This window comes from Herpailurus yagouaroundi, unplaced genomic scaffold (genome assembly GCF_014898765.1).
Source record: "Herpailurus yagouaroundi ecotype Mexico unplaced genomic scaffold, PumYag 159, whole genome shotgun sequence".
NCBI lineage: Eukaryota > Metazoa > Chordata > Mammalia > Carnivora > Felidae > Herpailurus > Herpailurus yagouaroundi.
The window spans coordinates 61,302,147-61,326,766 of NW_024412400.1; the positions used below are offsets into that span (position 1 = coordinate 61,302,147).

Here is a 24,620-nt window from a genome sequence, read left to right on the forward strand (position 1 = left end):
TGATAATTATTTTGTATAGATTATAGTCTTTTTAGAAGCATTACATATGAATAAGCGTTTATGAAAGAACTTAAATCTTTTGGCATGTAAAGAATTTTGGCACTATTGATATATCAGTCTGAAATCTGTGTTCTCCAATAACGGGTTTCCTCTGTATGATAATCTTAACCACTGTGTGGAACTTTGTTTGAGCTAATTTATTTAATAAGTTAGATAGCAGTTAGGATGACAGTTGGTGGCCCTCTTAACAATATATTTAAAATAGAAAATAAGAGAGAGCTAAAAATCAGGGTTTGGCTTTTAAATGACAGAACTATAGGATTTCTTTTTAAAAGAGCAGCCCATTTTAAACCCAAATAAATGGAGAAGTAGAAAGCGCTAAGTTTATTTTAATATCTGTTTCTAATCTTAGAGCATCTGGCTGGCTCAGCTGGTAGAGCATGTGACTCTTGATCTTGGGGTTGTGAGTTTGAGCCCCACGTTGGGTGTACAGATTACTTGAAAAATAATCTTCAAAATAATAACATAATATTTCTAATCTATATTTTTTTTTCAACATTTATTTATTTTTTTTGGGACAGAGAGAGACAGAGCATGAACGGGGGAGGGGCAGAGAGAGAGGGAGACACAGAATCAGAAACAGGCTCCAGGTTCCGAGCCATCAGCCCAGAGCCCGACGCGGGGCTCGAACTCCCGGACCGCGAGATCGTGACCTGGCTGAAGTCGGACGCTTAACCGACTGCACCACCCAGGCGCCCCGCTAATCTATACTTTAAAAATCTATTTAAGCTTTCCAAATGTTTCATATTTTATCATTTTATTTTCTAATTTTACCACCAACATAATTGAAATTAGAATTTAAAAAAATGAGACCAAACTGAAAGGAGATTACAGATGTTCATTAGATTAATTCCTACTGTCAAAACCCCCCAAATAATATCAATCTAATAAATTTTATGTGGGAACAACAAAAACCCTGACCATGTGCCCTATGTCCTATTATGCCTAAAATTCTGAGGCACCTTTGTAAGGACCTAAAGAAGTTCTATGATTAATAAAATGAGAGAATATAAATTTTGGTCCTATCTTTTTCAACTATGACATTAAAATGTAGGATAAAAGAAACGTATGTTTGTATTTTAACATTCAAAGAATAAGTCAAGAATAATAATACATTTGGAATAGATTGGATTATTAAAAGCTATTTCCAAACTCTTTTTAAACATTTTCAGCTATCAACAAAAACCCAATGTTTTTGCAAATAGATTTCTAAAGGAACATTTCAAATGATAGAAATGATAGGTTTTCACTCATCTGTTTTCACCTAGTTGAATGCAGTTGTTATATTTGGTAGAAAGATATCCAGTGTTTATGGGGGGAAATTTTGAATTGGATGACATTTTAATCGTGTATGTTCTTTAAGAATGAACTCTGAAATGATCATTGAGTGCTTACTCTATGTTAAAAGTTTTACATGCATCACTGCAACTAGAAAGTGGTAAAACCTGAGATTCTGTTGTATGTGGTTCCGTAGTTTCTTCAAGTGTCAGGATCCTACCAGTTTTATTTTAGGTGGTGTGAATGTTTTAGATCCCTTAATCTGTAACTGTGTGTGTGTGTGTGTGTGTGTGTGTGTGTGTGTGTGTGTGTTGTGTGTGCGCGCACACACGCGCACTCGCTTGCTTGCTTAACATTTTTCCTTTGAAAGCAAGATACTTCCTTCTTTTTTTAATGTTTATTTATTTATTTTGAGAAAGAGAGAGAGAGAGAGCAGGGGAGGGGCAGAGAGAGACAGAAAGAGTCCCAGGCTCTGCTGGCAGTGCAGATTCTGACGAAGGGCTCAAACTCATGAACCATGAGATCATCACCTGAGCGGAAATCAAGAGTCAGATGCTTAACTGACTGAGCCACCCACGCATCCCAAATGCAAGATACTTGCAATTTTTATTATAAATTTGGTAATGGTATACAGTTTTTCTGGATTACTCTATCAGACGGTAGTTTGGTAATCTTTTGGTCTCTTTCACCTTCAGATTTAATATGAATTTTCATCTCTCCACTTTTTCCTGCACAGATCTCTTGAAAGATTTGGTATCCCCAAGGGATTTTGATGCTGGCACTCATTTGGCACTCATCAATGCTGTCTATTTCAAGGGGAACTGGAAGTCACAATTTAGACCTGAAAATACTAGAACCTTTTCCTTCACTAAAGATGATGAAAGTGAAGTCCAAATTCCAATGATGTATCAACAAGGAGAATTTTATTATGGTAAGATCTTTTGGCTTTTATTTTTCTTGTCTTGCTGTATATTAACAGCTTTTTAAGAAAGAACATGAAATATTTATTACACAAATGTCAATCTTATTTGGACTACAATTCAATTTCCTTGGCTCCATTTTCAAAGGCCTCTCTAATTAGATCCTGAGTGAATATTATATGCACTGACAGTTTTCCAATATGTTTCTTTAATTTATAAAGTTGATTACACCCACAGAGTGGCTTTATTCATATGCAAACACCTGACCTGTGTAAGAACATTCTGAGTTACTCCAAAAAGCCATTGGCTTTGGGGTGGTTGTCAGTGACTCATATGTTCCACTCTGCTCTTGCTTTGGATTCCTCACCACTATTTGAATTATAAGCATTTCTTTAAAATTTTGCTTTCAGACTTGTGTATGACATAATTAGTCATTTATAGTTTCATTTATTGTGAGTCTATGAAATGAGATACAACTCAATATCCTTGGCATTATTTTCAAAGATATTTCATTGGACCGGAGCGCCTGGGTGGCTCAGTCAGTTGGGCATCTGACTTCGGCTCAGGTCATGATCTCATGGTTTATGAGTTTGAGCCCCACATTGGGCTCTGTGCTGATGGCTCAGAGCCTAGAGCCTGCTTAGGATTCTGTGTCTCCCTCTCTCTCTGCCCCTCCCCTGCTCATGCTCTCTGTCTCTGTCTCAAATAAATAAATGTTAAGAAAATAAGTTAGAAAAAAAAGATATTTCATTGGACTTTTCAGAAGGTTAGGATGTTAATCCTTCTTACACACTATATTGAACTGTAATAATTTGTTATCATAGCAGAAATGTAATTGTAAGCCAAGTACATATTGGAACTAATAGTTCATGCTATTTAAAAGTATGATGTAAATTGGGGCGCCTGGGTGGCGCAGTCGGTTAAGCGTCCGACTTCAGCCAGGTCACGATCTCGCGCTCCGTGAGTTCGAGCCCCGCGTCAGGCTCTGGGCTGATGGCTCGGAGCCTGGAGCCTGTTTCCGATTCTGTGTCTCCCTCTCTCTCTGCCCCTCCCCCGTTCATGCTCTGTCTCTCTCTGTCCCAAAAATAAATAAACGTTAAAAGTATGATGTAAAATTAAAAGACTATAATCATAGTTAATCAAATTAACAGTCAAAATAAGAACCAAACATTTAACCAAAGTGTTTAACGGGATGTCTAAAGGACCTAGATCAGTTATAGGAAAATATTTATAACAAAAGCATTACATTTTCTTTTTGAAAATGAGGGAAATTTTAAGGTGGTGGTGGCACTATTTGTTTTAAAGATTTCTTTATTTTTGTATGGAAGCCTGGTGAATTTAGCTGAGTTATTAGAACACAAAGCCAATTACCTAATTAACCTAATTACCTAGTTTGGAGGTCTTAAGCACTACAAATACACTAGATAACTACTGTAGAATGTAATTGATTTCATTTGGACTATGCTACTCTGGCCCCAAGACTTTTAGCTGTGGTGATAATACAGTCCCAGGTATTATGTGGTTAATTTTTCCCTTCTTAGAAATCAGGTGGATTTCATCTAACTTGGATCCTGGGCTTCATTTTTTTACCCAGGACTTATTGTTGTTTCTAAAAATATCCCTTAAGTATATATTCATTTGAAGTATCTCATTTAAAAATAAAAAGTAAGTCTAGAGAACATATTATGACAAATGTGATGAAATTCTGGGGATTCTAAAATAAAATAATTTCTTCAAGGCCAAAGAGTCACTTGAACTTCAGGGCCTATTTTTTTCTTTTTTTTAAAACCCTCTTTTCCTCAGATGCCTGCGTTTCTTATATTCTATATACTATTTTGGAAGAAAGTTATTACAAATTAAAACTTTTATTTGAACTTTGATATGGGCCTTTAATCACCTTTCTTTTCCTTTTAGGAGAATTTAGTGATGGCTCCAATGAAGCTGGTGGTATCTACCAAGTCCTAGAAATACCATATGAGGGAGAGGAGATCAGTATGATGTTGGTGTTGTCCAGACAGGAAGTTCCACTGGCCACTCTGGAGCCATTGGTCAAAGCACAGCTGATTGAAGAATGGGCAAACTCTGTGAAGAAGCAGAAAGTGGAAGTGTACCTGCCCAGGTGAGAGGCTTCTGTGTGACCCCCTCTGATACATCTCAGAGGGAGAGATAGCAATGGAGGTTCTGATTCAGAAAAAACCCTTGCCACTGCTTTTGAATTTTAAGTCTTAGCTACTCTCTTCAACACCCCTTCACTCTTCCCTCCTCTTCCCCTCCTCACCTGCGCTTCCTTCTCCTTTTTTTCTTTAAACTATTCTTTTGTATTCAGGAGGTCCTGCCCCCAGACACAAGCTCTCTTAGTGATTCATTCAGTGCTGTTTACCAAGACCTAGTTTCAGATCCTGGTCAATATTCTTAGCTTCATTTTAGAAGATTTCTCAATAGATTGTCTCTGAATATCATTTGCATTGGCAGTCTTCTGTATTCCATTAATATTTAAAGTTGATTATAGCTGGAGAGAAAATAATCTCCGACACTGTTGGGAGAAGCGCAAGCACGTTACCGTGCTGGGTGCCAAGATGCAACCATAAATAAACAAGAAGAGGCTTAAAATTCTCCCTGTGGCTTAAATAATAAAATCTATGCAGGGCTCCGATGTTCTTCTCAATGCTGCCTCTGGCCACACACCACAACAAACGTTTTGTGGCATGTACTATCCACGTGGTTGTCGTTAGGCTACAGATAACCTGCTCTTGACCTGCCTCTGGGTCTCCATGCATGTTTTTGCATTGGCCTAAAATGCCCTTCCCATGCCTCTTCCCATGCCAATCCCATGATATTGATGTGTATTTTTCCTTATATTTTGAAAGAACTTCTTCCTGATAATATGAGAAATTCAGGACAGTGTTAATGCTTCCCTTATTAAATTCCATGAATTAAGTGCAGCATCTCCAAATGCTTCAATTCTGTGAGGATGCAAAGTTATTTAGGGGTATTTTAACAGAATTCCAAATGAATGCTTAATAACTATCACAAATCCTAATTCAACCATATTCACTAGAAAATGTGGCCTCCAGGTCCTGTCCACTGAGAAATTGAACGTGGCAGAAGAAAATTAAATTTTCATTTTCTAAGAGATACTCTTCAATTATGGAATACTTTAGCTTGCTTGCTCATATTAATGCCTGATACTAAACTAGGCACAGTTAATTACCATGCATCCATTTCTCCAGAAGTTCTATGAACTCTTCCTCTGCATGGTTAATGCATAGAGAGAGAGGTTAAATCGCTAGATAAGATGAATGTGGTTTCCTTTTTTAAGAAATTGACGGTTTTCAAATACTTATATGTAGGTAATAATCAATGGGAAACGATCCATCAAATGTTCAATGAAGGTGATGATTCTTGTGCCCTCATTTTAGCAAACGTAAAAATTTTCTGGTAGCCATTTTCTAGGTTTACTCAAGTGTCTGTTTTAAATGGTTTGTATAGTTTTATTCACGTGGAGATATTACTTTGAAAACACAACTTTGCATTTCTGTAATTTGACCACATTCTTGTCCTGCTTGACAGGTACTTTTATTTTCCATTATATTAGATTGTATACTTACAGGTTTTAAATGCTTTTCTTAAAGGCTATAAAGGTGTATGGGGTATTTTAAAGAGGAGAATGGGTAACTACTTTTGCATTTTTATTATTTTCCCCCCTTAACAATAAGTCCTACAGGAATCAAATGCTGAATTGAAATTGTGTTTTTATCGAAAATACAAAACCCTATTCAGGAGAGGGTAAAAATTTTCCACCTATATGATATAACCAAATCTAGTGAAATACCAAAAGATTTATGCACGGTCATACATTTCTAAGATTTAAATGAGATTACCAGATATTCTTGCAATTTATTCATGCTAGCAAAAATAGTTTGGCTAATATATATATATATATATATATATATATATATATATATATATATAAAATATATGTAAGATATCTAATAAGCACTTGAGAATAATGCCTGGCACAGATGCTTATATTATAAGCATCATATAATTATTATCTATTATCACTATTATTATTTATTTTTCAGTGTACATTTTAACTCCTAGTATTCACCTTGTGTTAATCTATAGGTAGCTTTATATATACTTTTCTTTCAGTAGGATTTTTTAAAAACCTTGCTCTGATGAACATTACCTTCTTCATTATATAAGGTACAAAAGATTTTTCTAAAATGAAAATCAAATATCTTGGAATACTTGGAATGCAGATGTACCTGGCTGTCGTATCTTTCCACTCTTTTGTAGTCTCAGATTTGTCATTTTTTAAAAGTTTATTTATTTATTTTGAGAGAGAGAAAGGGAGAGAGAGAGAGTGCGTGTGTGAGTGGACGAGGGGCAAGGAGACAGGGAGAGAGAGAATCCCAAGCAGGCTGCACACTGTCAGCACAGGGCCCAGCATGGGGCTTGATCCCCCAAACTATGAGATCGGGACCTGAGCCAAAGCCAAGAGTCTGAGGCTCAACTGACTGAGCCATCCCGGCGCCCCTCAGATTTGTCATTTTTGATCAGAGTGCTTGAAATCAATGGACATGAAGTGGTTTTCTATTTTGTCAACAGAGACCATCCTGTTATTTTGAAATGATTGCCTTAGAAATACAGCACTTTAGTTTGATGTTTGTAGAAGAAAACTCATATATAACCCATCTGATTTTGTTCTTTAATGTGAGTGCTTTTTATAGGTTTTTCTACAGAAGTTTTCTTGATTAGTTTCTTAATGGCCTATAAATTTTCTAAATCTCATTATATGTAACATATATTTATTCTTTCCTAACACTAGCTCTACACAGCTGTCTCCAATGCTTCTGCCTCCTACATACCTCTTCAACTTACTCAGAAATTTGCAAATGCATGATTACGTTATTAAAATGCGCATGCCTTTTGGGTTTAAAAGAGCAATGATGTGGCTTTTTCTTTTTAAATTCAGTGGGTGAAATATAAAAATCTGTCTGTAGGTTGGAATTCTAGTTATTAGTGGTAGGGGGCCTTGCGGTCAAACAGAATTTAGCTCATGTCCTCATTCTACCACCTACTAGCTGTGTGATTAGGGCTAAACTTCAGTTTGTTCTTCTGTAGAAAAGAGACAACAATGCAGAATCTCATGGGATTCTGTGAGATTATCATTAGGATGATTAAATGAGATACCATAAATAACAGGATTTGCATAGTGTCTGGGAGCCCTCAGTGTATGGGAGATGACAATGATTATTTATATGAATATTGGTCTATATTAAGAAGAAAGGGATAGTAAATGAATAATAGCTATGTTTCAATAGCTTGATAAGGAAACAAAGATGAGAAATGGCTAAGTGGAAATTGTTTACATCCTGTCTTCAACTTGGAACACTCAATGCACCTAAACTTTTTCCACTTCACCCTGTGTGTATTGCCCTATGCCAGATACTACAGATATTAAAATAAAAAAGACGCTAGATACACTAGACTTGACTAATTTGCAGTTAAAGCAGCATGGATTCAACGGCTATTTGATGAAATTACTCCACCACTACTGAAGTGCAAATATAAATACCTTAACATCTAGAATAATGTGAATGTTATACATAATGGCATTATCACAAGTGCTATCAACACTATCTGCCCTTTATTGCATGCCTCCTACGTGCCAGCACCATGCTAAGACTTCCAGAGACCTCATTCAGTCCCCTCAACAATACTATGGTGCAGGAATTACTAAGGCCATTTCCTACACTGCAAAACCGAGGCTCAGAAATTAAGGAGCTTGCCCGAATTCAATCTGGTTGAATTACCATCCTCACCCGAAACAGCAAACCTCAGAAATGTGACACAAACCAGGTTGCTCTTAAGAAGTACAAAGAATCCTCTCCTGATCTCTTCCTTCACTTTCCTATTTTAGGTGGATCAGGACACACAGAGTACCGCCCGGATCCCTGCTCTGCCATTTGTTAGCTGGATGACCCTGGTCACATTATCTCATCTTTCTGCTCCTCAGTTTCTTCTTCTATGAGCTGAGGATGATAATAATACCTGCCTCCAAGGGCTTTGGTGATATTTAAATTAATCTGTTATAATCTTGGAATAGTTCTCGGTAATAATCTTCATATAAGCGATCAATCAATCAATGAATAATAAAAGTAAAGCAGACACACAAAACATCTTAATCAGGCGGTTGAATGTGTTCTTTGAGACATTTCGTATTTCCCAACTCATCCCCCTTCTCTACTTTCACAACCAACACCTGCTCTTTGAAGGAAACAAAAGGAACAATGTTAAGTCCAAGTTAGAGTATAGGATACAGATAAAATTCAGTACTTGGTTTAATATGTTTGCTATACATTTATTTGTCTATTTGTCATATTTTCCCCATAAACATGAGCCCGCTAAAACTATTTTCCCCTGATGATACCTCTTGATGTCTGAGTCTTGTTGACAGCAGTCATTCCCTTGTCACCAGACATCAGAAGTGATGCTAATGTAACGTTTGGTGACTGTCACAGACTTGGCTTTTTAAAGGACAAAAACTGACATTTATGATCTTTACTGATCAAGAGCCAACACCTTAGAAAAAAAAGAAACGTTTGGTTCTAACTAGTCGTTTTCACTTGTTCTAAAAAAGTAATAAAAACCTTTGCTTTCCAAGAACTGCATTCATGTGTTAATGCAGCCTTGTTTTATGCTAGAAAGATGGGTGACACATTTCATCGTTTGGGGAGAGACTCCACATTAGGACCAATCAAGCTTTCTATGGAAACCATTTTTTAAATTAATATTCTATTCATGACCACTGTACCCATTTTTATTTCAGTTTTAAGAGATGTTTTATTTCTTCTCGCAAACGTGACGCACTTCTACATATGAGAATTCATAAAGTCCATCAGGACAAAAAAATTAAGATTAAAATTCTTTTGCTTAAAAAAATCTCTAATATAATTTTAGAAGTGTATAGTTTTTAAAATGTAATATTTAGCTTACTTTCATTGATGAACGTCTTTCTGTGATGCTACCAGGAAAAACAGGCTTATGTCCTAGAGGTTAATATAACCATGAATATATATATATTTTTAACACAATAGCTTTTATATTTCCTTTCTCTGAGTGTATGGAGTTGAAATGCTAAATGTATCCATTGTACTGCGATTGGCTGTCTCCACACACAGGGAATTGAGCAGGACGCTAAAAAGAGAATCAAATGCCTTGGGCAAATGTTTGGTTAGCCATTGACAGCTTAAAAAAGTCAAATATATTACTAGGTCAAAGAATTTTGAAAGCTACTCGTTTACAAGTTTTACATTCTTGATCTCAAAACATTTATTGCACCGTATCTATTACCGTCCTCATCAAATAGTTTTCCTACTTAATAATTAATACTATCCTGATATATTATTCTTTTTGCCATCTCCTCTTTTTATAAGCACAGTCAAATACTAAAAGTATTTTGACTGAAGCACAGTCAATACTTGCAGTCAAAAGCCAGTTTTAGCATAATTTGCTGTTCAAATCAACATATCTAACATTTTGCTCTTGTGCCAGATTAACAGGATACTGTAACTAAATACTTTAAAAATGCTGTAACTAAATGCTTTTCCCGCTATATGTTTGTTCTCCAGGTTCACAGTGGAACAGGAAATTGACTTAAAAGATGTTTTGAAGGCCCTTGGAATAACTGAGGTTTTCATCAAAAATGCAAATTTGACAGCTCTGTCTGGTAGGAAATAAACACCAATTTTTTTTAAATGTCATTATTTCAGAAAAGCTTTGAAAAGTGATGCTGTTGAACCCTCTATTTACTATGGAGTTCTGAAGTAAAATAAAGTTATCGTTTGCCAAATAAATGTAACGAATACATTTACCTTCAATACCCCAAACTATAAATCATGGTCATAACATTGTTTATATTATTCTGGTCCATGTCTTATCTTCAATAATGGATATTCTCCAGAAGACCTGTCTTATATATCTTTAAATTCCCCATCCTACCTGTCACAATGCCTTGTAGAGTAGATAATCAATAAACATGGTGATTTAGTATCTCAATATGTTCGGTTACAGTAAATTATATAGAAAAGAAAGAAGGAAGAAAGGACAAACCCATGCCTGCTGTAAGAACTAAACAAGAACTAAACACTTTAAAAAATTGTTTTTAGTGTTTATTTTTTTTTTTTTTTTGAGAGACAGAGCATGAATGGGGGAGGAACAGAGAGAGAGGGAGACGCAGAATCTGAAGCTGGCTGCAGGCTCTGAGCTGTCGGCACAGAGCCCGATGTGGGGCTCAAACCCACAAACCGTGAGAACGTGACCTGAGCTGAAGTCAGATGCTTAACCAGCTGAGCCACCCAGATGCCCCAACGCTTTTTAAAAGAACACCTAGTGGGATGATGTAAAGATTGTCTTTAGTCTTCAATAAGAAACCAGTGGTTTTGTAGTAGCTTCAAAATATACCTGGCATATGGGTAATTTATTTTAAATATCCCAAGGTGGGGGAAAACCCAGTTGAATTATTTGATTCAGATGCCCTAATTTGTTCAAGGTAAAAATCATTAACATATTAGCAACATTAAGTACTTAGAACATGTAAAATCCTTTTGGAAGTATTTTAAGCAGCTAACCCCAAGACACTTATCATTGAAATAAGGTACCTGTGAGTTTAAGACTTAGCTTGTATAACGTTGTTCTATCATTTCTGTGGAATATGGAAACTATCATAGATAGAGAGATAGATAGATAGATAGATAGGGACATAATCAAGATAAAAAAAAAAAAAAAAAAACCTCAGTGTGTAAGTCCTCTTTATATGCAATCTATTGGACCCAATTCTCCAACCAGAGAGAGCTGAGGCAATAGAAGTTTCCTTAGCAGTTTATGTGTTCAGGAGAGAATTTAGTTTTCCTCTCCTGAAGTAGCATCCTATAGAAAATCAAGCCGACCAAATAAGAGCTTCTATGAGGAGTATGAGGATCCATGGATTGAATTCAGTGAAGTGGATGCCTCTACCCCTGAAATTGCATATAAGTGTGTACACACACACACACACACACACACACACGCAGAAAAAGAGAGAGTGGAGATAGGTTCATAGATTTCAGGAAATTCTCAAAGAGTTTATAGTCAAAAAGGCCTTGCCTCCCAGATTTAGAATTGGACAGATTGTTTTCTAAGCAGCACTCAGCAATGAGATGATGTTGACGTATCTGATACCACAACTTCTACCCGATTAGAGAGCCTACATCTCAAAACACCAGTAGAGCTTTTCTAGCTGTCTACTATATAAATGTTCCTGTCCACATCAGAGAAATGTGAATTTTTCCTGAGTAAAGGTTTTCTTGGCTTACATTCACGCTCCTAGGGCTCTGAACTCTTCAGTGGGATTGTGAATGAGGTAGGACTGGGGGAGACTCACAAGCTAATGGACACTTTTGTGCTTGAGTCAGAAATATATCTGTGGCTCAAGCATAGTATCATTTAAACTTCTTATGCTCCCTTCCTTAGGAATTGAGAGAATCTGTATAACACACTAGCCAAATTCCAGCTGGATAATTACATTCCGCTTTCCTACCGTGGCTCTATTTTCTGTTTTATTAGAGATTCCTCACTGTCTCACCCAAACATCGAGGCAGTTACTTCACACACATAAGAGTATCTGCTCCTTCTTGGTCCTGAGGGAGTAGCACTGCAGTGGCAAATCCATTATTGTGGTCAGTGTAGCTTAAAATGTTGGCAAATCTGGGAGGTTTATGATGTAATATTTAATTGCCTTTAGTATGTACAGAGACAATAGAGAATAAATATGTATTATGAATGCAGATGGTTCAGAAATTTGAAATCACACTCGGATCTCTCGGAGTTCACATAGTTTCTATGTGAAGTCTCTGTTCATCTGACCAAACCTCAGTCAGAATTTAACAGAGGCTGCATTCCCACTACCTGGCACATGGCTGACACCCAGTTGGCACACAGCAGATGTCCACTAAAGGATAAAACAAGGGAGGGAAGGAGAGAAGAGGTTTCTTCAGGGCCACCTCACATATTACATTTCTCGGAACATTTAACTCCTTAAAACATCAGTAAGAAATCCAGGATTGGCCATCCTCAAACACTACCCCGTTCGAGTCTTCAGGATAACGTGATGAAAGGTCTAAAGTCAACTTCTCAAGCTTTCAGTGGGAACTCTTTATTCTTAACTCCTTAGTTTTGCCAGGACCTTGGTAGACTCAGCATGTCAACCCACCCCAACCAATATATCCTTTCTCTTTCTCTCCCTCTCCCTCTCTCTCATTCTCTTTCTCACACACATCCACATCCACATTAATTTATGAATCACTCTTTCAAAACCTATTTACTGACACAACTATAAAACTTGTCCCTCTGCTTTTACTGAATTTGATAGTGTTTATTCCCTGCTTTGTTCACTTGGGCGCCATATGCTCTGCCCTACATGGTTGGTGTCCTTTTCAGGTGTCCAGTTTTTTTCCTCTCCAAATGACACGAAAACCCTGATGATTAAAGTGTCTATGACAGGGCACCTGGGTGGCTCAGTTGGTTGAGCGTCTGACACTTGGTTTTGGCTCAGGTTGTGATCTTGTGATTGGTGAAATGGAGCCCCATGTCAGGCTTCCTGCTGGGCATGGAGTCTGCTTGAGATTCTCTTTCCTTCTCCCTCTGCCCCTTCCCCACTATCGCGCATGTGCACATGCTCTCTCTCTCTCTCTCTCTCTCTCTCTCTCTCTCTCAAATTAAAAAAAAAAAAAATTAAAGTGTCTGTGACAGTAACCCCTGCACATACCCAGGAAAATTATTAACGTGTATTTGATTATTACTTCCTGCCTTAATGAATTTCATGGTGAGAATTTCATGGTATTTAAGATATACAACATTAATTACATTCAATGCCATGTCTATTCATTTCATTTAATAACTCTTTGTGAGGTAGATGGTGTGAACACGGTACTATGTCATAAAAATGAAACAATGATTAAGATATACCTACTGTGAAAACAGATGCAGACTTATGGGGAGAAAGACATAAAGAGTGGATTTAATAAAAGGAAGAGTGGTAGAAATGCTTTACTGGAGCACTGGTTCTCAGCCAGGACAATTCTGTCCCCCAGGGAACATTTGGCGATAACCGGAGACCTTGTGGATTGTTACACCTGGGGAGTGCTATTGGCATCTATCCAACAGATGGCCAGGGATGCATCTACATCCCAGTGATCTATGCTGCATAGGACAGACCCACAACAAAGAATAATCCAGTCCCAAATGTCAAGAAACCCCATAGCAGAGAAAGCATTGGGAAAGCAGAGAGGGAAAAGAAAGTCAATGGGCAGCCTGGGAGCATATTGGTTCAAAAGATGGAGGAGGATGGGGTGCCTGGGTGGCTCAGATGGTTGAGTGACCATCTCTTGATTTTTGGCTCAGGTCAAGGTGCTGGGGTCATGGGATCAAGCCCTGCATCAGGCTCTCTCTCCCTCGGCCCCTCTCTCCTGCTCTCACTCTTATGTGTGTGCATTCCCTCTAAAATAATAATTTAAAAAAAAATGGAGGAGGAGAATATAGGTATGTATTTCAGTTTTTAAATGCGTTGAACATTTTTTAATAATGTCTTAGAAGATGATAGCAATGGTTACCTCTGGAATACAGGACAGAGGCTCTTAGATGAAAAAGGAGATGTTGTTTCATGTACCACTGTATACCGTTTAGGATTTTGCCTTGTGTATGCACAACATCTTCAATTAAAATGCTATATTGAAAACTGGGAAAAACTTTTAAAAATAGCATTATTAGTAGAATTCCTAAGTTCAAAAGCACCCAGAAAACACTTCAGTACTATTTTGATACTACCAATTCTTAAATTCTGCAATGAAATTGTATCTTTCTTTAAAGATAGCAAATATGATTTAGCAGTGGAACAAAAAAACAAAAACAAAAACAAAACAAAAACCCCTGCTCCACATTCTCTTGCTTCTGGAAAGATGCAGTGACTTGAGAGTCCTTTGCTAAGACCTCTTGAATCCACTCTTTCATTTTCTATTCCATGGCATCCACCTTTATTTCAGACTCTCATGACCACTGCCCCAGACTATTTCAATAGCCTCCTAAACGGTTTGCAATCTCTCTTCCCTCTAATCTGTCTTATGTACCACTGCCAGGATTAATCACCTTAAAGCCCGCTCTCAGATCATCTCAGCTCCTGTTCGGAGCCTTCCTTGTTCAGTCTGCAGTGCACTGTCCGCTGCTTGGCAGGGCATTCAGACCTCAGCTCCCTCCAACCTTAACTCCGACGGAGTCCTTACATACAGCTTTCACCAGCCAAACTGACCGCTGGCTCTGCACCTCACATCTCCCTAGGGCCCCATCATTGTAACGTCTCTCCCACCTGAAATAGATCTCGAACGGATCTTCAGCTTCGATATCGCCAACTTCATCAAGCCACGTGATTGCACCAACCAGAAGTAATTGCTCCTTCATAAATTCTACAGTATTCTGCACTTTTCTTTATGCTGCATAACATACCCGATCTCAGATTATCATTACTTATGCATTGGATATCGTCTGCTAGAATTTAAACCTCTCCAAATTGATCCTTGTGTGTGTTTAGGAAGCACGCAGTTCTGTGCTTTCTGGCTAGTACTCACTGAAAGAAGAAATGAATAAGATGAAATGCTGTGTATTTACTGTGCTTATTTTTTTTTTAATCTCAATTTGATGTCCATTGCTTTTGACGCTAAACTCCATTAACATAAAACACAGTAAAGACTCATACAATAAACATGGAATCTAGAGAGTGCTGAGAATCATTTTCTTCTCAGGCTCGATTTAAAATGCTCATCTAGTGGCAGTGAGGATCCTGTTATAGAGTAGGGCTATTTTTGTAATGGAAATGAATGACTGTCAGCATTTGGATTAATAGATAATCCTCTTGGAAGGTGGAAGGGGAAGGAGAAAGAGAGTACTAAATCCTTCAGCACAAAGTACGAGCTTTAATAAAGGAGCCAATAAAGTAAAGGAATTAAGAAGACACAGCAAAAGCCACATTCCGGTCAGACTCAAGTGCTGAGATTTATGCGGGACTGACTCTTACATCCTGCCCTTGTTTGTTCTTCTTCTCCTTGCACCTGTAAGCCAGAGGGCTGCAACTGTCTTCCGGTGCCCTACCTCCACTCTGCCTCCTACTTTTTTGCCTGAACTGTTGTAACAGCTAGCTAACTTGAACTTCTGCCCGTAGCTGTTTGCTCATCTGATTCACGCTTTACAGCTCCTGCCGCAGATTATCTCCTAAAATCAAAGCAGTAGTGCCCTGTTACTTCTGGATGAAGCCCAGGCTCTCCAGACTCGTGGTTCAAGCTCTTAAAATCAGGCGCATCCCCTGCCATGCCCCGCCTCCTCATTGCCCAGGATCCAATTGGACTTCAAGTCTTTGCCGAGGCTTGTCTCATTTGCGATATAATCCTCTGCTAGGGATGTCCTTGCCCCATTCTCTGGCTCTTTTCTGCTTACCTTCAAGAACCAGCCCAAATGGCACCGCCTCCAAGAAGCTTTCCCTGACGTCTCTCCCTTCCGAATGGTTCACTTTCCCTCATCTGGCCTGTCATCATGCAATGTGCTATCACAGGTTCTACCTTTTCCTTAGATTGTCTGTTCACATACCTGTCTCTGTCCTCGGAGCTCCTCAGAAGCAAGGACTGTGGCATAGATGACTTTCTGTCCTCAGAGCCCAGCATGGTGTGGAGAGCAGGACAGATGCTGGCTGGGTAGGAAGTGGTGATGGGCCCGCCTCACTCCAGGTGTAGAGGCTTCTCTCAAACGTCCGGCCCTCTTCACTCTCTGTGCTCTAGCCACACAGGCCTTCTTTTGGGTCCTTGAACACACCTGGCTCCCATCTGCCCCTGCACTAGCTTTTCCCTCGGCCGAAAACTGCCTTCAGGTGTTCCCGTGGCAGGCTCCTTTGTATACTTTAGGTCTCAGTCAAATCCACCTTCTCAGATGGCCTTTCCCAACACCCTGAGTCAAGTAGCTCCCCTTGCCTGCCCCCGTCACCAGCCAACACTTCACCTCATCTTGTTTCTTAGGAACACTCACCACACCCTGAAATTGTGGCCATTTATTGATTTGCTTTTTTATTGCCATTGTTATTTCATGTCTGCTTTCCTCCCATTAGGAAGGAACTTTTTAGTTTACTATAGTATATCCAGCGTATCCACAATGGCACATGGGAGGTGCTTAGTACCTGAATGAACGCACGAATGGACAGATGAATGAATATTTGCTGGTCTATAACAAAATTTCTCCAGAAAAACAAACACTCTTCCTACCTCGGAGGAACTCAAATTCTACGAACCTTTCTAAAGTTCATAGGTGGGGCTGAAGCTAAAAATATTTTAGCGACTCAAGTACAGAGACGCTTTTGATATTCTCGGGTTCTGTTATGGAACGCTCTTCATTTTGTTATTTTAAGCATGTCCTTGGTGACGCAGAAAGCTATTTAAATTGGCTGTGTTTAGGAACAGTGCCACAAGGGAGCTAGTGGCATCCACTCGCATGATGGCCATCCTGCCAACATTATGTTAATCACAGATACTTAGAGCTTTGGTTTCCTGCACAATATCTCCTATGAACAGAGTACTTGATAAATATTTGCTCAGTGACTGAATGAATGCCTTAGTATTTTGCCCTGCTTTCTGCAGAAGAGCTTGAATTATTGCCCAGCTTTTCTCTGGTAAACCTAGGGCTTGCTGGCCCCTTTCCCATCTTCTCCTTTGTGAAAAGCCCGGCTCCACGCTGCCCAGAGGCAAGCAGGACTAGTTATTTGGCAGCAATGTCTGCTGCGGCCAGGAGGGGAGGACTGCTTGGGGCCAGCATACGCAATGTGTTTTTTTTGCGTGTAGCTTTGTTTGCCTTTGATTTATTTATTTTCCTTTTCTGGAGAACAGTGAACTTTTCTCTAGTCAGTAAGACGGGCTCATCAGTGTAAATCTCCTTAATTCCCCCTCACATTTTGATTCACCAAATATCCGAGTGCCTACTTGGTGCCTGGCAGTGTGCAAAGCATGGCAAGTAGGAGATAAATTGGACAGCGAGGTCTAGGCCCTGAAGGAATAGGTGTATGGCGAATGGCCTAGCGAGAAAGACGGCCTTGATTGACACCTAATTACATGAGGATGAGCAATATTGGAGGCAAGCATAAGAAGCCATGAACTTGCCTAGTAGGTGCCTGCATGACCAGACTGGGTGGTGGCAAGTCCCATTCTTGTTGAAACCACTTTTGGCTTATATTTTAAGGTGACTGCTTGCAGTGTGTCCCGAGAGAAGAAAGTTTCATTTTATTTCTTCCCTCCGCTATTTGTGCTGTGATTTATCTGTTACTTTTTCTCCCACTGGTATATCTCATGGGGCAGTGTGTTTCTGAAAGTTAAGTGTCCTGAGGTCTCACGTACATCTGCAGACATTTGCTGTCCGTTGGAGTTGGAACATTGGATTCAATCTTTATTTTGCTGTCTTTGAAATATATATGAGGCCACCGGCCTGTTGGATCCCGTTCCCTTAGCTCCTTCTCCACGACTGGATTTTTAAGTTTTTAGTCTGCGTGTGGTCCTTGCATTCTCTCCCTGTCTAGTGCTGTTGTCCGTCAATTTTCCTAGAGCATCCACTTTGGATGAATGTCATATGTTTTATCTATTACAAGAATAAACTTTATAGCCATGCTTGTGAACAGAATTGTGGCCATGACGGCCATAGAGTGACGTATCCAAAGTCTTATTATAGTAGGAAATAGCGAGTCCCTTTCATTCAACGATTACTAAATTCCTGTTCGTGCTAGGTTAAGTACTGGAAACTCACACATTACCAGGAAACTCTCTTTTCTTAACGTTAGTTCAGTCACTAGGCCCACGAAACGTCAGAAGCCAGGGACCGCAAGAGCAATGACACAATCCTTGCCTTAAGGGATTTGACAGTTCAGGAAGAGAGAAATATTGCAAATATAAAGGCTTCAGTTGAATAAGACGCTGGGTTCAGTGGGAAAGAGTGGTTAGTTCTACCTTAGTGATGAATAGCAGTCAGAGGAGAGCAGAAAAGCCCAACAGGGCTCAAAGCTGAGCTTCAGAAGTAGATTAGGTATCTGACTATACAGGGATAAGGGAGTTTCTGGGGAAACAAAGACACAGAAGGGATCAAGTATGGTATGTTTAGATTATTGCTATGCAAATAATCTGGAGCACAGAGCATGGCGAGAAGCATGCTAAATGAACGGCACAAAGGCAATCTCCTGGAGACCCCCATACTGCACCCCGAGGTTCGTGGGTACACAGTATGCCAAAGGCAAGGCGGGAGGCAGAGCCAGCAGGAGTGGGGAGAAAGGGTTTTCAGTCGGGTAGTAGTGGCATAAACTGGTTTCTATTTGATGAGATCATCCTGGAGGAAGCCCTAATGTGAAATGGGGTCAGTTAGGGCAGTTCTCAACCACTGTGTCATTACACACTAGGACATCCCTTGAAACCTCATTTGAAAAAAGTATTTGCATATGTTGCTGGGTTTAATGTTCTGATTAAAAAAACAAACAAGCAAAAAAACGTTTACCTCTATGTTAACAGGTGAGTTTGGCCTATGATTTTCTTTCCTTAGACTGCCCTGGGTCAATTTTTATATCAAGGTAAAAGTATCCATAGATGACTTAGATTGCTTTTATTCTCTTTCTAGAGTTTCAAATGGTTTTATAACAGAGAAGCCTATCTGTTCTTTGGGGGATTGGTTAAATCACTTAGGAAACCATCCAGGCTTGGAGTCTTTAATTTTGAGGAGGGAGAAATTTTTGTCTACTTACTCAACTATCTTAATGGTTACTGGATTATTCAGATATTCTATTTTTTTCTTTGTTCAGTTTTATAATTTATATATTCCTATAAAATTGTCCAGTTGCTGACAAGTCTCTTTATTTTCAAAACTATCTGCATAAAGAAGCACAAGAATCTTTTAGGGGAGATAGAAATATTCTGATTCTTATTTGTGGAGAGGGGTTCAAAGATATATCAAAACTTACCAAATGTGGTGTTGTTTTGTAAAATATATTTTTGTTTTCCTGTATTGTAATTATTGTGTTGTTAATATATATAGTGCATGGTAAATAAATTACACCTCATAAAGTTGATTCACATTTATCTGCAGAAAATTGTACAAAGTATTTTTTGTGATTTTTAAAAATTCTCTTCTCTATCTTAGGACATGTTCTTTTTTGCCTTAATATTGTTCATTTAGGTAATTTCTCTTCTTTGTGAATCCTGTTAAAGGTCTGTCCACTTCATTATCTTTTAAGTGACTCACTCTGTAGGAAGAACCCTCAGCATCCCTGCCTTCTTGATCTTTCTGCCATGGTGCCTTGTAGTATCCCTCTTCTCCATCTCCCTACCATTCTGTGTGGGTAAATGAGGGCATATAAGAGGTTAGGTGACTGGAGGAGAAGACCCTTGTGGCAGAAACCAGAGTGAAAGGGATGAAATTCCTTCTTTCAAGGTGTCTAGTGTAGTCAAAAGATCAGACTCAAGAGCTAGGAGGCAGTTTCCTCTGTGCAAATTGATGCGGCTACCGTATCATTTGCTGTCGTTGAAAATGCCCCTCCGAATATTTAAAGAGGGCTTAGCTGGCAGTGTGAACACCCATCACCCTTTAGGAACTACGTTGTCTCACTTTTGCATCCAGGGCCATCATACCGCCTCTTGATGCATGACCCTACCTTAACTGGCAAACTGAAGAAAATGGGCAGCAGAATCTGAAAATAATATAGCATCAGTTAACTAGTAAATAGTTAATATGTTTTACTCTCTTGGAATTCATGTATTTGTTTTGTCAGCTAAATATATCTGACTAGTTGCTTAATGCAGTTTGTGTTGTTCTTTCTATTTGTTGTGGAAAAAAATGAGTCTTCTGGATTTGAGGGAGCTAATTATACTTAATTGTTTAATGTAAAAGTCTATTGCTTTTTATTTTTCTTCTAGTTACCAAGTGCATTCTAGGAGAAAATACCATAATACGTGAGACTATTTCATAATGCAGTGTTTATATCTTAATACTAAATATGAGCTGAGGAAGTAATATCCCTATTAAAAATATATTCAGAGTTGGCACTCAGTTGTCTTGGGGCTGATTCAAAATAAGCAGGTGCTGTGTGAAAGATGTACCAAAAATATTGTTGAACATTATTCCCTATCAGTGTAAGATAATTATGGGTTTTTGAAAACTAGAAAGGAAAATGTCTGTTGTAGGTAGGACTTGGTCACTTACAAAGTCTTACTAAACAGCCTAATGGGAAATCCCCTGTGCTTTTACTGCATCAGCAACAAGGTTATCTTAAATTTGAATTAGACCTCCCAGAATGGAAAAAGGGGGTGAGGGGGGGTGGCAGAAACTTGAGTAATCTTTTATCTTGCTTCCTTATGCTACTTTCCTTTTTATGTATTTGAGCTATGTTTCGTTCATTTTGTTTTAACTTTGGGGACAAAAGTTGGAAACCCAAGTCTGAAAGCTGGGACTGCCATAACAAAGTCCCACAGACTGCGTGGGTTCACAGACCTTTGTGTTCTCACAGTTCTGGAGGCTGGACATCTGAGATCAAGATGTCTTCAGGGTTGGTTTCTTCTCAGGCCTCTCTCCTTGGCTTATAGGTGGCTGTCTTCCCATACTGTATTAATGTTCTCCAGATAAATAGGACCAACAGGATGTGTGTGTGTGTGTGTGTGTGTGTGTGTGTGTGTGTGTGTGTGTTTGGAGAGAGAGAACTATCTGTATCTATACAGAGAAAGAGACAGAAACTGAGAGATTTACTAAGGAATTGGCTTGTATACTTGTGGTGACTTTGGAAATTTAAAATCTTCAGGGTGGACTGGCAGGCTAGAGATTCAGCGAAAAGTCCCAAGACTTCGTCTTTGTTCTTCTAAAGCCTTCAGCTGATTGGAAGAGGCCACCCACATCACAAGGACAATCTACTTCACTCAAAGTCCACCAATTCAAATGTTAATCTCATCCACAAAAAACAAAACAAAACAAAACCCCACATCTGTACAGAAACATCCAGAATAATGTTTGACCCAATACCTTGGCCCAGCTGAGTTGACACATAAAATTAGCCATCATGCATGGTCTTCTCTATCTGTGTCCAAATTTCCTCTTCTTACAAGGACATAAGTCATATTGGATTAGGGCCCACCCTAATAAACTCATTTTCATTTAAGACTCCATCTCTAAATACACTCATAGTCTGAAGTCTCAGGGGCTAGAACTTCAACAGATGAATTTTGAGAGAACACAACTGAGCGCATAACAGCCATTAATTTAAAAGTAAGCATAACTAGAAATACAACCTAAAGGGAAAAACAGCCCTCTTAATGCTGAAAATGTGTTGTTTCCTCTGACTTTAGGATAAAGCATGTTTGTGAACCCTCAGATAAACCAATTAACTGGAATGGGAAGTAACTTTTTTACATATTCATGTTTGTACAATCTAGAAGTCAATTTTGCTTTTCTTTGCCAAGGATATTTCTATTATCACCATAACTAGAGATCAGATTTTTAAACATTTCTTATTCTGGCTATATCTGGATTTCTACCTGTTTTCATTTTGTGCTTTAAAATTTCAGATTAGAGTGTAATGTGTGAGATGTTTTATCTTGAATTATGAACTAATTTGAAGTTGCTATTAAAAACAGAGCCACATTCCTGCTTCCTCTGGCAATATAAGACATAAACATTGGGAAAATTACCAATACAAATAAATGAAGGGAAGCACGAACAAGAGAATATAAAATAAGGGCAAATCTGAAAAGGCTTCTCTGAAATCATAATATAATCTTACAACATGATCTCTTATGTTTTACATCAGTATCTTAAGTCACTTATATTTCCCAAATCTGTTTAAATAAAGGGTAAGATGCTTCCCTCTTTCTGACACTGAAGAAATGCTTCTCTTCTCTCTCTTTTTTTTTTTTGTTTTTTTTTTGTTTTGCAGATAACAAAGAGATTTTTCTTTCCAAAGCAATTCACAAGTCCTTCATAGAGGTTAATGAAGAAGGCTCAGAAGCTGCTGCTGCCTCAGGTGCCAAGATAGAGTTTTCTAAAATCTTCTTGTCTTTTTTAGATGTGTATTTTTAAAATCATCTTGGGTAGGGGGTGGGGGTCATTTTTAGACCCAAGCTAAAAAAAACTGACTCTGCTCTAACTCAGAAGTCAAGCTAATGCTGAGTTTTCTAAACAGAGTATGAAGTACACACGTCCTCCATTGCCCTGATACTGGAGAACTCCCACCTCTAAGGAGAGGCAGGGGGACATTGACAGCTCTGTAGAAGACATTTCCCTGCTGTGCTGCCTCTTTCGATATTTTAAATATTTTCTTGCTGCCCATTTAAACACTTTTCTTCCTACCTAAACATTTGTGGAAACTAGTTCTTCATTTTGTCAACAGTCTTGATTTTTTAAAAGCACATCCATAAACAAGGTGTAATAAATTATTTTAAATAACTGTAACTCAATGATGTTCATAAAATACTTCTATATAAATAATTTGAAAATGTAGACCTACATCATGTGTTCCCAGCGAAATGTTAAATGTCCTTGATTGTTTTCAATGTTCTGATTTCCCTAAAGGAGAATGATTTCTCCATTGAATTTTTTCCCATTTGTTTTTGTTTTTGTTTTTTTGTTTTTGGATTTGTTTCAATCTCATGTTCAATAGCTATGTTCAAATTTTAGTAGGATTTTGCCTTCCTTTGGCAAAATGTAATATATCATTTTTTAACTTCTCCGTAAATTTGTCCACTAGAAGGATATCACCAGTTAAAACTGTTTTCAGGAAGAAATAGAAACACGGTAGTCTTAGGCATCAAGAAAGCTTAAGATCTTACACAGTTTGATCTTGACCTTTTCCTGACAACCAATCACCCTGTAGCAAGTATAACGCGATTACCCCATAATAAGGATCTCAGGGGAATTCGGTTTCCCAGCTGTAGGAAACATCATGCCTCCCTTCCTGCTGTATATTCCATTTAATCACTGCCGTTCTAGCCACTTACCAAAAGCCTGATGACTTCCCACGTGAAAATCCCCATTTTAGACAAAAGAAATAATGATTCGAGGATATAAAGAAACTTGGTTTTTTTGTCTGGGGTGTTTGTTAATTCTCCCCCTTTCCTTAATTCAAAGGTCATTTTAATAAAGCTATGTGTCTTCATCTGAAACAGAATAACAGGCAGAATAACTTTTTCTGGTATTTTGGTGGCGTGGAGATAGGAAACTGTATGTGTGTGTATGGTGTGTTTAAAGATCAAATAGAAATGTTAGCACCTTTACAATTTTTCCTCTAAGTCTTTAAAATCTTGTTTTCCTGTAAATTGTTGCCTTTGCATTAAACATAGATGGTTTGGAGAAATTACTCATTAGTCTCTGCACATCCACAGACATGTAATTACCTTCTCCCTGCACTGTAGGAATGATTGCAATTAGTAGGATGGCTGTGCTGTATCCTCAAGTTATTGTCGACCATCCATTTTTCTTTCTTATCCGGAACAGGAGAACAGGTAAGTCTGTTATGAGCACCGAATTGTATCTATAGGCCAAAGAGAGATAATTTTTAAAAAATTGAGAGCATTTTTACCACATTATGTATCAGATAATTTCTCATGTTCAATTTTTTTTTAAGAGAATTATTTATATTTTTATTTTGAGAACACTGCTAATTATAAGCAAGAAGGAAAGTAAGTATCCCACTCTTTTGTTCACACCCTGTTCTGTTCACTTCCAACCCAATGCAGGTACAGTCCTATTCATGGGCCGGGTCATGCATCCTGAAACAATGAACACCAGTGGACATGATTTTGAGGAACTTTGAATCATTTCATATGTAAAATAGTAACCAAACACATTATGTGTGCAACTGGTACAGTTAAGATTCGTGTTTTACAGTATATCTTATGATACTATTTAAAAATAGCTCCAGATAAAAACAATGTATGTAAATTATAAGCCAACTTGTCAAGGAATGTTATCAGTCTCATTGAGGTGATGGTCCTGTGGTGTCACTGTGTTTGTTGTGCTGTTATTTAAAATAAAAGTACATATTGATCATGTGAACAGCTCTGTTTTCATTTTATAAATTGTAGTGTAAGGATACTTCTAGGTAAAACTTGGGAACTGATTTTGTGGACATCTGAAATCTTTCATAATCATGCAAAAGCAAAGAGCCAAAGTAAATTAGCACCACCATAATAAGCAATAACAAGTCAGCCGAAGACAGGTTCTCCACAAAAATTCTAATTGTTATTTCTCTGAAGATGGTGCATAGTGTAGTATAAA

The 24,620-nt window shown here is 38.3% G+C and overlaps 1 protein-coding gene across 2 annotated transcripts in view; it reads left to right on the plus strand.

The window, feature by feature from the left end:
- SERPINI1 (serpin family I member 1) overlaps nt 1–24,398 on the plus strand; it is a 71,893-nt gene extending 47,495 nt beyond the window's left edge. For both annotated transcript variants that reach the window (XM_040480677.1, XM_040480675.1), the window contains exons 4-9: nt 2,075–2,269; nt 4,173–4,377; nt 9,899–9,996; nt 22,282–22,368; nt 23,756–23,845; nt 24,080–24,398. In XM_040480677.1, the coding sequence (XP_040336611.1) occupies nt 2,075–2,269; nt 4,173–4,377; nt 9,899–9,996; nt 22,282–22,368; nt 23,756–23,845; nt 24,080–24,156 (752 nt within the window). In that variant the 3' untranslated portion in view covers nt 24,157–24,398. The remainder of the gene's footprint in view (nt 1–2,074; nt 2,270–4,172; nt 4,378–9,898; nt 9,997–22,281; nt 22,369–23,755; nt 23,846–24,079) is intronic.
- The last annotated feature ends 222 nt before the right edge of the window (nt 24,399–24,620 follow it).